A 15,645-nucleotide genomic window follows, 5' to 3' on the forward strand; every position below is an offset into this window, starting at 1 on the left:
TGCTTGGGATTCTCTCTCCCTCTCTGTCCCTAACCACACCCCCTCAAAATAAATAAACCTAAAAAAAAAAAAAATTTCCTCTTAAAAGAAAAGGTAGTTAAATTTGTGTTTTTAAAGCACACTTTCGTCATGTATTGTCATTCAAGTTTGGCAGACATAAAATAATTTGGTAAACTTTTGACCAATCAACAAGCATTTTCTCTTAACCAAACTTTCTCTACCTTTCTTGTATGTCAGCTACTCCTTCAGAGAGGGTCTATGAGTAGACCAAAAAAAATAAGCATATACTTACAATGAGGAAAAAAAAGCAAAAAACAAACAAACCTCTCCAACAAAACAGAAATATCAGGTCACATTACATTTCTTTGAGTACTGACACCAGCTTTTAGGCACACTTCCCCAGTTCTTCAGAAAGGTGGCAGATGATTGTGGTTGTTTATTTTAAAGCAATTGAACTTCAAAAATAGTTTCAGGGGGGAAAAAGTGACATAGAGTAATGAAGAAATAAAAAAATAATAAAGTGAAAGAGTCTCTAGGTTTTCTCCCTTTGTACATTAAATTAACCAGAAAAATAATTTAGTATCAACTTTTCATGAGTTACAGTTGATTTCATGATTGGTGCTGGTATTTATTTAGAAGCAAAGTAGACACCCTGCTTAATCCTAACATATTATTTTTTTTTTAACATATATTTATTTTGAGAGAGAGTGTGTGCTTGTACTGGCCAGAGCAGGGGAGGGGCAGAGAGAGAAGGAGAGAGAATCCCAAGCACGCTCCGCACTGTCAGGGCAGAGCCTGGGGGGCTCAAACTCACAAACCCTGAGATCATGACCTGAGGCAAAGTCAAGAGTCGGGCGCTTAACCAATTAAGCCACCCAGGGGTCCCCTAACATATCATTTAAAGAAGTGTCTTCACTTTGCTAAAGGAATTACATATATTTGGTGCTAATGAAAAGGAGCAGGGTGGGAGTGGTATCCATGTATATATGGAATTCTCTGCAGTATAAATAGTAATTCAAAACACAAAATTTAATTCTTGGATTAGTATGCTCTATTCCTGGTTACATTGTCCCTGGCATGTTTTTAGAAAACGAATGTGCTTAGGAATGTGAGCCAAAGGGCATATTTAAGTTTTCTAAGAGTTTAGTTTTTAGAACTGAGAAGTAGAAAATAGAGAACGTCTGTTGAAGACCTCTTCCACATAAATGAATTAAACTTGGCACCGTGGGGTTTCAGTTACATTAAAAAATAAACTTAAGGTGCTCCTATCTTGAAATGTGTGTGTGGCAGACACCGCTATGTGTTCCCTAAATCCAGGTTGTTTTTCTTCTTGGACACAAAGTAGGCTTTATTGACCAGCCTCCCTTGTAATTGAGTGTGGCTATGTAACTCCGTTCCAGTCAATGGAAGTAGGGCAGAAACAATGTATACCATTTCCAGGCTTCACTCTAAAAACCTCTGGAATGTGATGCTTTTCTCTCCAGCAGCTAGAAGAAGCAAAGAAAACCAAGAGCCTAGAGCAGAGGCTCTCAAATTCAGCTCCAGGGGTAACAAAGTATGGTCCCCATAACAGCAACAGCACCATCACTTGAGAACTTGTGAGACATGCAAATTTTCAGCACCAACCCCACAGCAGACCTAATAAATCAAAAACTGGGGGTAGGGCCCAAATGTGTGTTTTAAGTCTTCCAGGTCATTCTAATAAACACTAAAATTTGAAGCATGGTTCTAGAGGTTGGATGAGTCACAATTTAGAAAGGGCCTGGGTCCCTGAGTCACAGCATGGCGTGGCATCCACCAAATACCATTTGCACTATTCTCTGAGAAATAAAATTTTATTATTTTGAACTACAGGGTTTTAAGAGCTTATCATAGCACCAAGTATTACCTTAAGTCTACCTGGTACACTTAATAAAATTTATTAGAAGTGAACTTGGTTCATTTGAAAAACACTTAGGATAAATTTGCTATGCACAGAAATAACAAAAATAGGTTACGTATGTAAAATTAAATGGGCTTATTATATACTAAGAAGTTTGAAACTTTTACTGGAGAACTTGGAGGACAATATGCTATGTGACATAAGCCAATCACAAAAGGACAAATACTGTATGATTTCAATTATACAGGGTAACTAACGTAGTCAAATTTGGGGGCACCTGGCTGGCTCAGTCAGTGGACCCTGTGACTCTTGATCTTAGGATTGTGGGTCCGAGCCCCATGTTAGGTGTAGAGACAACTTACAAATAAAATCTTTAATAAAATAAACAAAATCTTAAAAAAATAAAACAAACCAACAAACAGTCAAATTCATAGCTAGCTATAAAAGAACAAAATGGCAATTCCTAGGGGTTGAAGGAAGGGGGCAAAGGAGAGTTGTTTCATGAAATAGCTATAGTTCTTGAAGATGAAAAGGTTCCAGAGATGTTTTACAACAATGTAAATACCCTCAACACTACTGAACTGTACATTTAAAAATGGTTAAGATGGGGCACCTGGGTCGTTCAGCTCGTTGAGCATTTGACTTTGGCTCAGGTCATGATCTCCTGGTTTGTGAGTTTGAGCCCCGCATCAGGCTCTCTGTTGTCAGCACAGAGCTGGCTTAGGATTCTCTGTACCCACCCTCTTCCTGCACCTCCCCGGCTCATTCTCTTTCTCTCAAAAATAAACATAATAAATAAATAAAATAGTTAAGATGGTAAAATTTATGATATGTGTTTTTGACCACAATACAAATATTAACCACACACAAAAAAACTACACATCTCCTTTTGTTTGGATTTTCCAATAAGTGTAATCCCTCTTACCCAAAGTCTACTACATGAAAATAATTCAGAGAACCAATCCTGACTCATCACCTACTGATAAAAATAATAATCAGCTAGTTGCTCTAAAAATACAAATGTTTAAATTAAAACTAAATAAAAAGTCTGTAGTAGAATTTTACAGCTTTGAAGGTGTTAGTTGTTGTCTGAGTTTAACTTTGAACCAAATTAGAAAATAAGCCAGGATATCATTTTCTAGTTTTTCAGAGTGGCTGAGTCAGCCCATACAAAATGTTTTCTTTTGATTCTATGCATTAAGTTTTTAACACCACAAATTGCTGGGTTTCTTGCATGCAACTATGGAGTCAAGCATAAAATACATATTAAAAATTCATCTAGGGGCGCCTGGGTGGCGCGGTCGGTTGGGCGTCCGACTTCAGCCAGGTCACGATCTCGCGGTCCGTGAGTTCGAGCCCCGCGTCGGGCTCTGGGCTGATGGCTCAGAGCCTGGAGCCTGTTTCCGATTCTGTGTCTCCCTCTCTCTCTGCCCCTCCCCCGTTCATGCTCTGTCTCTCTCTGTCCCCAAAAAAATAAATAAACGTTGAAAAAAAAAAAAAATTAAAAAAAAAAAAAATTCATCTAAAAAAACACTGTGTATCATCTTTACCATATTGAGTGTAATTTTATCTGTTTTTCCCCCCTCTGAAAAAGGACCCAGATAAAAAATGTGAATGGGTTAAGGTCAAATTATATTATGTAAAAGTTGACAGAACGTCTCTAGAAAGCAGCTTAGCTATATTTATTTTTAAAAGTCTATATCCTTGGGCCTACTTAATTTCACTTTTGGAAATTTGTCTTAAAGAAATAATCTAGAATACAGATTTAACCACAAAGATGTTTATCACATTACTAAGCAAATAGGCTATCGTTTCACTATTATTAGGCATTTATATTATGTAAATACTAGTACATGCACACAATAAATTAGGCTGCCCTTAGAATTGTTTACAGTAAACTTTTAATGACATTTTTAATTGCCTTTGATATAAACATTATGGGAGGAAAAAAGAAAAGTACAAAATTATATACTGCTGTGCCAAGTAAGATCTCTAGTTTTCTCCGGGTAATAAGGTTACAGGTAAGCTTTATTTTCTTCCTTTGGTAATCTATGATATTTTAAGTTCAAACGATGAACATGTATTACTGTATAACTTTTTTTTTAAAATTATGTAGCTCCCCAAGTGCCAAAATTGGATATAGTAAATTATTATCTCAACTGTATATAAGATACATACAGGGTAGTGGGATTATGGATCACTTTTACTCATATCTTTAATTCTATAACTCACTTCATGATAGAACACTTTATTATTTTGCAGAAAGCACAACTTATTGTCAAGATAAGTGAAAACCAGAAATATCAAGTAAAGATACAAAATCATTAATCTTTTAACTCTAACTGAACTTTGTAAACATTGCAAAAGAGGTGAATTAAGTTCAACCAAAAAAGATCAGAATCGACCAAATAAGATAATCGTAACATAGCCAACAAAAGTTATCAAGTGATCTCAGAAGGTATGAATAGAAGTACTTTACCAAGCATACCTAATTAATTTTCAAGAATGACTTATCAAAAAATGCTGTTATTTGAAAAACAGGTATCTCCTAAGACTTCATCTCGATAAGAAAAACATGACAGAGCAGAGATATGTCCCTAACAGTTTGTCCAACTCAAAAATAAGTTAAAAGAAAGCAATTAAATCAAAGCTTTGGGCTGAAATAATATAAACCACCAAACAAGTGATTATTTGAAATAAACCTTCAATTCAAAGATTGAAAATCATCCGAGTGGTACCTTTAAAAATAATCTTATCAAGGGAAGGGAGGAAGAGGGAAGACAACATAATCTCTTTAGGTACTTTGCCTCATTTTGGTAAAATTGGTGCAGCTTATCAACAGTATAGCAACATTTCAGCCACTAGATGGCAGGTAAAAAAAAAAAAAAAAACAGCTAAAAAAAAGCATGCACAGCATGCAGGTGCAAATTAAGTTACTAACTAGGGTAAGAGATCAAAGGTACCAATAACCCAACTCTTCCAACTCTACAGCAACTGCCAAGAAGTGTGATTAAATGGAGAACATCCAAAGTAGGACTGGCCTTGTCCGGGATGGTTTCTAAAGACAGTCTACTTCTCAATATTGACAGCCTTCTAAGAAAACAGATTTGGACAGTCGGTGATCCATACTTTAATACCAAGAAATAGATCAGAAATGGGTCTGGAGAAGAAAGGCTCCAAGATGATGGAAGAAAATCCCATTTCTTGAGTTTAGTAGAGGTCCAGGATAAAAGAAGAAAATATCCAAAGATACAGGGAACCCATACACCACTATCCTCACATTCCACAACCTTAACCCCAAAATACTATCCCCACCCTGTCTGAAATGCCACCTAGACGTACCAAGCACTAAGAACATAAATAGACCCCAATACACGTACAAATATAAAGCTGTCCTCCAAGAATGTGCACCAAAACTCAATTAAGGTAATCAAATTGTAACATCATGGAGACATGACTAGATTATAGTAAACTGTATGATGAAACTATTTGTTAATAATATTAGGATTATTGGCATAGTTATAAAGGTCAATTTGGAATTTTGACTTTAGTACATGGGAAGAAAGTGCCCCTGCCCATAAACATGAGTATCAATCAGATCCATGAAACCAAGTCTTAAAATAGAGACAGATGCATCAATGTGTCAGTCTGATGACATCAATTAGGATAATATAACTAATTACCCTGGGCTCTGATTCTAAGCTTTTTTTTTTTTTAATTTTTTAATGTTTTTTTATTTTTGAGAGAGAGAGAGAGAGGGAGAGACAGGAGAGAGAAAGACAGAGAGTGGAGGGGTGGGGGCAGAGAGAGAAGGAGGCTGCAGGCTCTGAGCTGTCAGCACAGAGCCCAACGGAAGGCTTGAACTCACAGACTGAGAGATCATGACCTGAGCCGAAGTCAGGGGCTCAACCGACTGACCCACTCAGGCGCCCCTGATTCTAAGCTTAATAGACAACCTGCTTACTATAAATCTGCCTTCCGATATATATTACTGCAATGTTTTCAACCTCTCCTCTCCAACATAACTAAAAGGGTCAATAAAATCCCAACACTAACAGTGATTTGCTAGGGCAGTCATTTTTAAGTAGGAGGCATCCCACATATTAAAATTCCCAAGGCACTGTTTGTCATTTTATAAAGCATCCCAAAACTTTGAGATTCTTAAGGGTTCCTTCCACTGGTGGAGAATTATGGGCCTCCATAGAGAACAGAATGACCTAATTCAGTGAATCTGATAATTACACTTCTCCCTACAGATTAAAATTCTGGGTACGGCAGGGGTGGCTGCCTAGGTAGTTCAGACGGTTGAATGTCCAACTCTTCAATTTGGATTAGGTCATGATCCCAGGATAATGGGATCTCTCTCTCTCCCTCTGCCCCTCTCCCCTGCTTGCATGTACCTTCTCTCTCTCTAAAATTAAAAAAAAAATTTTTTTTAATAAACTTTTGGCATTTTGGTTTTTACGTACCAGTTTCTGCACCCCAGGTTAATTATATGCATACTACAAGGGAGAGATAGTTAAAGTGCTAAAGAACCAGTTACACATATTTAAAAGGAGTTGGCAGCTTATGATACTAAAACTAGAATGGGCCTTTAATGGAGGTCAACTAACCCAATCTAGCCTGACATTACTCCAATGAAAGAATCCCTTCTGTATTTCTGACATTGGTTTAATTTGTCTACTCTCTACTAACACCTGAGAATAACTGCACTGATAGCTGACCCCAGAAATGAGGGGAAAAGAGGGGTTGGTAGAACACAGGTCTTTCATTTCTAAAGGTAAGTAAACCTAAGCCAGGCACTTCAGTGAAAAAAGAGGCCACAAGACATACTTTGGGAGATAAAAATGCAGAGTGGAGCAAAGACAGAAAACTAAAGGAAAATGACAAAAGGACCTCAACAGGGACTTAACAAAATAAATCCAAACAGCAAATAAATTAATTAAATAAAGGAGCACAATCTTATTAGCATCCAAAGAAATGCAAAATTAAAAACACAAAAGACATTAAATACCCAACAGAATGACAAAAATTAGGAAGCTGGATAATACCACTTTGGAAAATAGGCATCACACAAAAACCCCACCAACCAATGATTTTATTTCTTCTTTCTAGAGAAAGTCTTGCATGTGTGCACCAGGTTTCATGTTCATAACAGGGCTGTTTTTACAACAACTAAACTAGAAATCACTAAAAAATTAATCAAAGGTATAGAATGGAAAACCAGTGATGTCTGAATATAATTGAATATTATATGGCAATGAAAACGTACAAACTACAGCTGTATGCAACAAATCAACAAATTTCATAAACTTACTAAGCAAAGAAAGCAAGAGGGAAAAAAACTGCAACCAATTGATTTTATTTATGTAACATTCAAAAACAGAAAACTAAATTTTATTTCTTAGTCATATGTTTGTGGATAATTAAATTACTTTTAGAAAGCAGAAGAATTATTATTGCAAGAGGTATTTTATGTGAGTGGTTACCCCTAGCAGCGTTGTTACCCAAGGAAAGGAGATACTGTGACCAGAGGACAAACAGGGAGAATAAGAGTAATATTCTATTTCTTGACCTGGTTGATGGTTAGCTTTCAAATTGTTCTTCAAACTATACATAAGTTTCCTATACTTTTCTATAGTTATATCATATGTTAATAAAAAAATGTTGAAAGAAAAAAACAAATTTACCCACTTTAAAATTCTACTTAAGGATAATCTTACCTTCCCCCCAAAGATCAAATTGAAATATCAATTTCTTAAAACAAAAAATGGAGTCCATGGGGCACCTGGGTGGCTCAGTCAGTTGAGCATCTGACTTTGGCTCAGGTCATGATCTCACAGTTTGTGAGTTAGAGCCCCACACTGGGCTCTCTGCTATCAGCACAGAGCCCACTTCAGATCCTCTGTCTCCCTTTCTCTGCCACTCCTCTGCTCATGCTCGCTCATGCGCTCTCTCTCTCTCAAAATAAATAAACATTTTTTTAAAAAATGGAGTCCTATGGAAAGGAAGTCTTTTCAAGATTCAGTCCTGGATTATTCTAAGGATCAGAATGTTCTAAGCACACCCTTACTTTAAAGTTAACTATGCTTGGCAAATAGGTATGGGAGAAAATATTTTTGGTTATTCACAACCATATATCCTCAAATTCTACAGAGCATCCTGCTAATGATTTACATTTTAAATACTCAATTATTATTCCCAGACTCCTCATACCAACAGCTAAACTTTAAACAATAGACATTTTTGTTCAATCCTGTATCCTCAATTCTAACAAAGTAAGTTTCTACCACACATTTCCATTCTGATTATTTCTACTATGCTACTTTCAAGCTCAATTCTCATTTCTCCAGAAACAAAAGTCCTAGCAATCAGATCCCTTTCCTTCGTACACAGACAATATAAAAATTTTGCCATAAAAAATGAAATCTGTTATTCCTTCTTTCTTATTTGCAATGTAGAATGGAAAGTGCTGGGAAATTCAAAGTTGTGTCCAGGGTGAAAGTCTGGCAAGAATGAAAAGTAAAACAAATAAGAGATAAATGCTTCTCTCTAATACATATAAAAGACTCAAACGGTAAACTAATAAAAAAGTTATTGGGTAGTTTTTTTTGTCTTTGTTTTCTGTGTTTGCATATTTTTAAGCAAAATGTAAAAATCTACTCAAGGAATTTAATTTGCAATTAGATTTTTTGACTTTTTAATTAATTTTTAAAAACTTATAATTCTAGTTGGATGCAATGAAGCACATATCTTAACTGCATCGCTCAATGAATGTTTACACACACACACACACACACACACACACACACACGTACCTCCCCGCACACATACACACATTCATCCATATATGAAGGTGAAGAGACAGACTTAAAGCTAGATTTGAAAATTTTATTGGAAAAGGGAAAACAAACAAAAACCCAAAGGTTAAATACTACTGGTCCTCTAAAGCAAAAGAATTTTACTTTACTTAGTTAATTTTATTTTCATACCTCACAGTCATCTTGTGCACTTTGAACATTGCACCATCTGGCAACAGGTTCAGGAACCACTTCCCAATCCTCACAGACCTGTTTAAGGATATTCACAAATGTTGTCTTCCCTGAAGCTGTTGTGACAGGAAAAGGAAAATTGAAGAAGGAGACTTAGAAAAAAAAAAAAAAGCCAAAACAGTCATCAGCTTTTACAAAATTTATACTAGCAAACAATATAAAAAAACAAAAATATTCAATTTCCTAAATGTTCTCTTAGATTTGCTTTCTGAAAGGGTCCCTACCCACTGTATTATGGACACTTGTTTGTTATTGTTTTTAGTTTATCAAAGCCATGGAACAGAAGAATTTTAAACCTGGTGACATTGTAGGCAAGGTGTTACAGCAGAAAAAAAAATCCTAGTCCTAGCCTCACTTTCCTTAATCTAAGTAATTAGAGACAACTTTGCGGAAAATAGTTAAAACTATTCTTCCACTTAGTTAGATATGTGATTTTGGGCAAGTTACTGAATCTCTGTAAGCCTGTTTCTTCACAATACAATGGAAATAATAATAATATCCTCTTTATGGAAACCACTGTGATAAACAAGCTATGAGTACAGTGACAATAACAGGCTCTTGCGTTTTCAAAATTTTCCTCTCTACTTGCTCTATTTTCTCAGTTTACAAACAGGCTTACGTCCTTCCTATCTAAAACCAACTTAAAAATGGCCAAATGAACTATAAAATCAATATAAAGATGCATCCAAAACCTAGAGCTTTAGAATGAGAAATAATATGATTATATGACACTAATCATATGACACTATATGACATTAAGCCATAGTGTCTAACAGAAATTATAAAAACGTTTTTGCACAGCACCCCTATAAGCAAGCAATAGCCATGTTTTTTCTGCTTCACTTTAAAGGTTCTGTGCACTTTATCCAATCCTTAAAAAAAACATGTTGTACTTTGCTTCTCCCTGATCATTCACTAGTTTCTGAGACACCTAGGAGGGAAAATAAAGGAAATAGTTCAGGTATAATCAGGGCATATTATATTCACTATTTTAACATTACCTGGGAATACATTCCATTAAATAGTAGGGAAAGTCTTGATCTAGAATTTAACAGGGTGTACCGATACTCCTAATGACCACCACACCCTTTCTATCTTAAGTCACCAAATGTAGTTTATATTAGGCATCTCTGGTCAACATAATGTGCGTGTTTCTCTCCTCTCTCTGTCCATATGTATATAGAATTACACATACACACACACACATAGATCAAAAAATATTAAAAAAGCAGCTTCTGAAAGCTTTTTTAAAAAAATTTTTTAATGTTTTTTTTTGAAAGAGCGCATGTGTGAAGGGGAGGGGCAGAGAGAGAGGGAGACACAGAATCCAAAGCAGGCTCCAGACTCTGATCGGTCAGCATGAAGCCTGACCCAGGGCTTGAACTCATGAACCACGAGATCATGACCTGAGCCGAAGTCGGATGCTTAAGTGACTGAGTTACCCAGGCGCTGCAGCTTCTGCAAGCTTACAAGGAAAACTTCCTCATCTTTATAAGCTGGATTCAAAGAGGGCAAAAAGAACTTACCTTTGATGTGAAGAACCATATTCAAACCTAAGACATTATCTAGGCAATAGAAAAGAAGAAAAACCAGAAGAACTTTAAAGGATCACACATAGGGCTAAAACAGGGAGTGGGGACAGGGGTCAGGGCCAATAAGAAGGTAACACAGAACAAAGAACTACTGAGAAGCAAAACACAAAGTCATATTATCACCACAGGACAGAAGAAAAACTTTTAAAGATAAACTAGATAATCACTAGATTTAATCACGGGAAAAACACTGGTGACCACAGATTTTGTATGGGGAGAGTAATTACAGGGACTGTAAAGCATTTAGAATGGTAAGCAGAAGCATATATAATGATCACTGGACATTCACTGAGCTAGATGGAGGAAGGAAAGGAAAATATGATGTTCAAAAAGAGGATCCAAGGAATGTACTAAAAAATCAGGCATCACCCAGAGTCTGAAAGCACTTTTCTTTTAATTTGTTTATTTACCTATTTGGAGAGAGACAGAGACAGCACAAGTAGGGGAGGGGCATAGAGAGGGAGAGAGAGAGAGAGAAACCCAAGCAGACTCTGTGCTGTCAGATATGGGGCTCGAACTCAGGAAACCTGAGATCATGACCTGAACTAAAAACAGAGAGTTGGACACTTAACCGACTGAGCCACCCAGGGGCCCAGAATCTGAAAGCACTTAAAGCTAGAGCATTCAGCTTTCTTCTGACACGCCTATAAATAGAAAAATTTCATGTGGTCATACTCTAAAATTTTAAGAGCAAAAACAGTTACTCTTTAAAATTACTCTTTAGTTCAAGCAGAGTAACAACAGTTACCTGTAGTTCCCAAATTAATCTAGTTCCTTGACTTTTTAACGTTTATTTATTTTTGAGACAGAGAGAGACAGAGCATGAATGGGGGAGGGTCAGAGAGAGGGAGACACAATCTGAAACAGGCTCCAGGCTCTAAGCTGTCAGCACAGAGCCCCACGCGGGGTTTGAACTCACGGGCCACGAGATCACGACTTGAGCCAAAGTCAGACGCTCAACCGACTGAGCCACCCAGGCGCCCCTCTAGTTCCTTAACTTTTGAGGGGAAAGTAGGGAGCTGAAAAATAAGCTAATTAATAAATTAATATTCTATGAAAGCAAAGGAGAACAAGAACCAAAGACACTGACGTTAATAACTTTAAAGTCATGTGGAACCTAACAGAATTACTAATGGCAAACAAGCATTACGATCCAAAAATCATCTGTACAAACTATTAATATGAAAAGAAGCAGGTAAGGCCTCCATAAATCTAACAGAAGGGAGCATTATAGTAACAGAAAACATGAGAAGATGAGTTACGTGAGTATAAACTAAAATGACCAGTTAAAGTTCAAATTCTAGGAATCACAAAATATTCTTCTACACACATATTAGCAATTTGTACATTTCTACTTATTTGGGACTGGCAAATAAGGTGGAAGGGACAGGAACAGCAGTGCAAGCACATTAACAACAACTAACAAACCTCAGTGTCAGGAAGACAAGACAAGTTGGAACACAACTCATCCAACATCCAAATAGCAAACTGTTATCTTACAGAAACAGAAGCCCAGTGTTACCAGATCTTTAGATACTGTACAAGACACCAAGAATCTAGATGTTCAAAAACAAATCTCAAAAATGTTAAATGCTAGCAATTCATTAAATTTGTTTTTCAGGGGTGCCTGGGTGGCTCAGTGGTTAAGCATCCGACTCTTGATTTCAGCTCAAGTCATGATCTCACGGTTCGTGGGCTCAGTCCACATCAGTTCCATGCTGGTGGTGTGGAGCCTGCTTGGGATTCTCTCTCTGTCCGTCTCTCTCTGCCCCTTCAGTGCATGCCCTTTCTCTCTCTCAAAATAAACAAATAAACTTTAAAAAATAAAATATTTCCAACGTTCTAAAAAAAATGTTCTTAAATAAATTTTTTTTTCAAGTCTATGCCAGCCACTATTGTGCAAATGCAAGGCATCAGTTTGCAACTCTTTCCAGTGTAGGTAATGGAGAAGTCAGAGAAGAATTTTAAGCAGGGGAGTAACACAATTCCATTTATATACAGAAAGTCTGCTCTGGAGCTAGGTAAGAGAAGATGGAGATGGGGTGACATTAGGAAATGATTCAGGTGCTGGGAAGATTAAAGATGCTTAGGGAGATCTAGATATATGTTGCTTAACTGGATTTAAGGAAGGGAAGAGGATTAATTCAGTGTGGTATCTAGGAGATGTTGTTGTTCATTCAAAGTTACTCTTGAAATGGCTTTGTTCAACTACTTCCTCCTTTATATATGTTCTTCTTTATCCAATAAGTGGCTATAAGGACTCACACTAGTAAACGTTCACCTTCAAAGAACTTATCCTAGGAGGAAATGAGAATCTATTATATGGATCTTTTCCACTGATGCCTTAATACTGGAGCAATGCAACAAGATGTCGTCTTTGAGGGTGTGTTCAGATATTTTCTACTAGGAATACTGTTAAAGCGTCTACTTTGCCTGGTCTTTTTAAAGAAGTACAAGGGCTTTGAATGTGGTAAGAATTCAAAAACATTTGCTGTATGCATGAATGGCCAGTACCCAACTTGGAGCCAAAAAAATTCTATCAGAACAGGAAGTATCAGGCATAGGTTTCCTGTGGTAGGAAATACAGAAGAATGTAAGTTCAGATGTACCTTGTAAAATGATATGCATGGTATAGTCTGCCCTCATCCGGGTTAGGAACAGAAAGGGCATTGGTCTTTGAATCATAAGCCAATGTTTACTTGGAAGTGGGGGAAGGGGTGAGGAGCTCCATGATATTAAGATCATTAAAAACTCTTTCCTTGTACTGGAATGTTTATAGCTATTTTATCCCTAAGCGTTAAAACTGGAAACAATCCAAATGTTCACACCTGGGGAAGAGATAAACTGTGGTATATCCATGCAATGGAATACTACTCAGCAATAAAAGAGAACTATAGGCACAAGTATAATAGAAGATGGGATTCAGTAGGCAGAAAGGGAGAGGCTAAGTAAGACTTGAAGGTCACTGGGTGGGGAAAAACATATTTTAAAACAATGCTGGGAGTGTCTGACCACAGCAGACTGGCTGAGGTGTAGAGTTCCTCTTAAGAAATGTAACAAACATCACCTACTCCCCTCAGGCATTTGACAAAAGATGTGACTAAAAGTGGTAGACCTTAGAACATATGACCCACAAGGAACAGTATGGCCATACATAGATCACCTCCCACACAACGGAAACAAGCCACTCAAAAAGTAATGACTAGGCATTTAGTTACCTAGCCAATAAGGGTAGAACCTGAGAAGGAACAAGGGGGAAGATTGGGGGGGGGGGGGGGGGAGGGTGCAACCAGAACTTATAAAACAAGGACCCTTGCCTACAGTTGACTGGGCATTCACTTGCAAATGCCCCTCTCTGTAAAGAGAGCTTTTCTGCAATTCTTACCTTTCTAATCTTAGATTCTAATAAACTTTTGCCCGCTGCTCATTTTATTCTGTGTCCACCTCTTCATTCTCCCAAGTGGGGAGACAACGAATCTCGGGTACCGAGCAACATGAAAAAATCTAAAAGCATTATGCTAAATACAAGAAGGGAGACACAAAAGGCTACATACTCTGACTCCATTTATATGACATTCTGGAAAAAGGCAAAACTTAGAAACCAGATCAGTGGTTGCCAAGACACAGGAATACAGAGGGAACCGACGACAAAGGAGCACCAGGGAACTTTTTGAGGTGATAAAAATGTAATGAATCTTGACCATGGTGGTAGTAAAACAGCATTATATGTTTGTCATACTTCATAGAAAAGTACACCTAAAAGGATAATTTAATGTATGTAAATTACACCTCTAGAACTAACACAGCCTCAAGATAAAAACAAAAAGCAAAAAGCCCTCCCCTTGCGCGATCCCAACAAAAGGAGGAAATGGGCCCAAAGTGCACCTTTCGAGGCCCCCATGCCCGGGCATGCACCACCGCCTGACGCCCGGGGGCTGCGACGATCCTCGGAGCACGGGAGGGAAACCGGGCAGGACAGGGCAAAATGCGTTCGGTGGGAAGGGAAGTAGAGACCCTGTCCGCATCCACACAGGCCTGAAGGAAGCCCTCACTAAGGGGAAGCCCCCCTGCTTGGGGGCCAACATTTCCCGAGGCTCCTTACCAATGTTCCCTTCGATGGCAATCTTCTTGATGCGGACCCCCTCAAAGCCGGTCGCGGGAGACGGGCAGCTCCTCTTAGGTGGGGTGGCCATTCTAGTCTGGTGGTGGCCCGAGTGCATCCAACAGGGAAGGCTAGGAGGCGGCCACAGGTGCGCGCGCTGGGGCTCGCGCCACTGCCGAACGTGACTAGACGCGCAGGCTGAGCTCCCGCCGGCAGCAAGTACCCGGGACCGCGGGTCTTGGGGTTTGATTTTGGCGCGCGGAGGCTGCCGACGGGGGCGGGACTGCGCCGCGACCGCCCGCCAGCGGGGAAGCCACGCCCCCTCCGTCTCCCCAGCTGGCAAAGTCTCTAGCGGCTCCTTGGCCTTGGCCACCGCGGGCGGGGCTCCTGCGTGCGCGCCCAGCACGTCGGGTCACGCAGGAGCACAGGGCGGGACGGCGCGCGCGACGACGCGCCTCTTCCAAGGACCCGGGGGTGGCGGTTCCGGAGGACTAGCGCCGAAGCTGGAGGGCGAGCGAGGGCAGGGGTTGCCACCCGCTCTCGTCACCAGGATGGCCGGCCCCGACTCCGGAGAGTTCGCCTCTCCAGCGGGTCGTGTGGAAATAAACCGAGCATCTGGAACAGAACTGGCTGTGACGCAGTGTATGGTAGAAAAAGCAAACGGATTACCCGTGTAGTCCAGTCCGAGGACAACGGTCAGGCTACGTCAGGCTAAGTGCTGGCGGGCAACCCAACCCTCAGGAAGTGTATTGCACTCTTACTGCGTGCCAGACACTATTTCGAGCGCTGTTCTTGAATTAACTCGCAGCCCAGTGCAGGAAATCCCACCATTAGCCCGATTTATCAGTGAGGAAACAGGCACTGAGAAGCCTACTTGTGCAAAGTCTCAAAGTCCGTAAGTGGATCTGGCATGGGAACTTACGTAGTCAGACGCCACTACACAGCAAGCTTTTCCTGATGTCTCAAACCCCTGTCCCGTTTGATTTGAGTCTCTTTTATGCTCATAGAGAATACGTC

General features: G+C 39.1%; 1 protein-coding gene across 2 annotated transcripts in view; it reads right to left on the minus strand.

Moving 5' to 3' along the window:
- The window catches only part of DCK (deoxycytidine kinase), a 33,535-nt gene extending 18,550 nt beyond the window's left edge, over nt 1-14,985 (minus strand). For both annotated transcript variants that reach the window (XR_006711424.1, XM_045473806.1), the window contains exons 1-2: nt 14,629-14,985; nt 8,875-8,990 (exon numbers count right to left, since the gene is read on the minus strand). Coding sequence is in view for 1 of the 2 variants with exons in the window: in XM_045473806.1 (XP_045329762.1) it covers nt 8,875-8,990; nt 14,629-14,746 (234 nt within the window). In the remaining variant the exon portion in view is untranslated. The remainder of the gene's footprint in view (nt 1-8,874; nt 8,991-14,628) is intronic.
- Between the last annotated feature and the right edge of the window lie 660 nt (nt 14,986-15,645).

The sequence above is a fragment of the Leopardus geoffroyi genome, chromosome B1 (assembly GCF_018350155.1).
Source record: "Leopardus geoffroyi isolate Oge1 chromosome B1, O.geoffroyi_Oge1_pat1.0, whole genome shotgun sequence".
In the NCBI taxonomy this organism is placed as follows: domain Eukaryota; kingdom Metazoa; phylum Chordata; class Mammalia; order Carnivora; family Felidae; genus Leopardus; species Leopardus geoffroyi.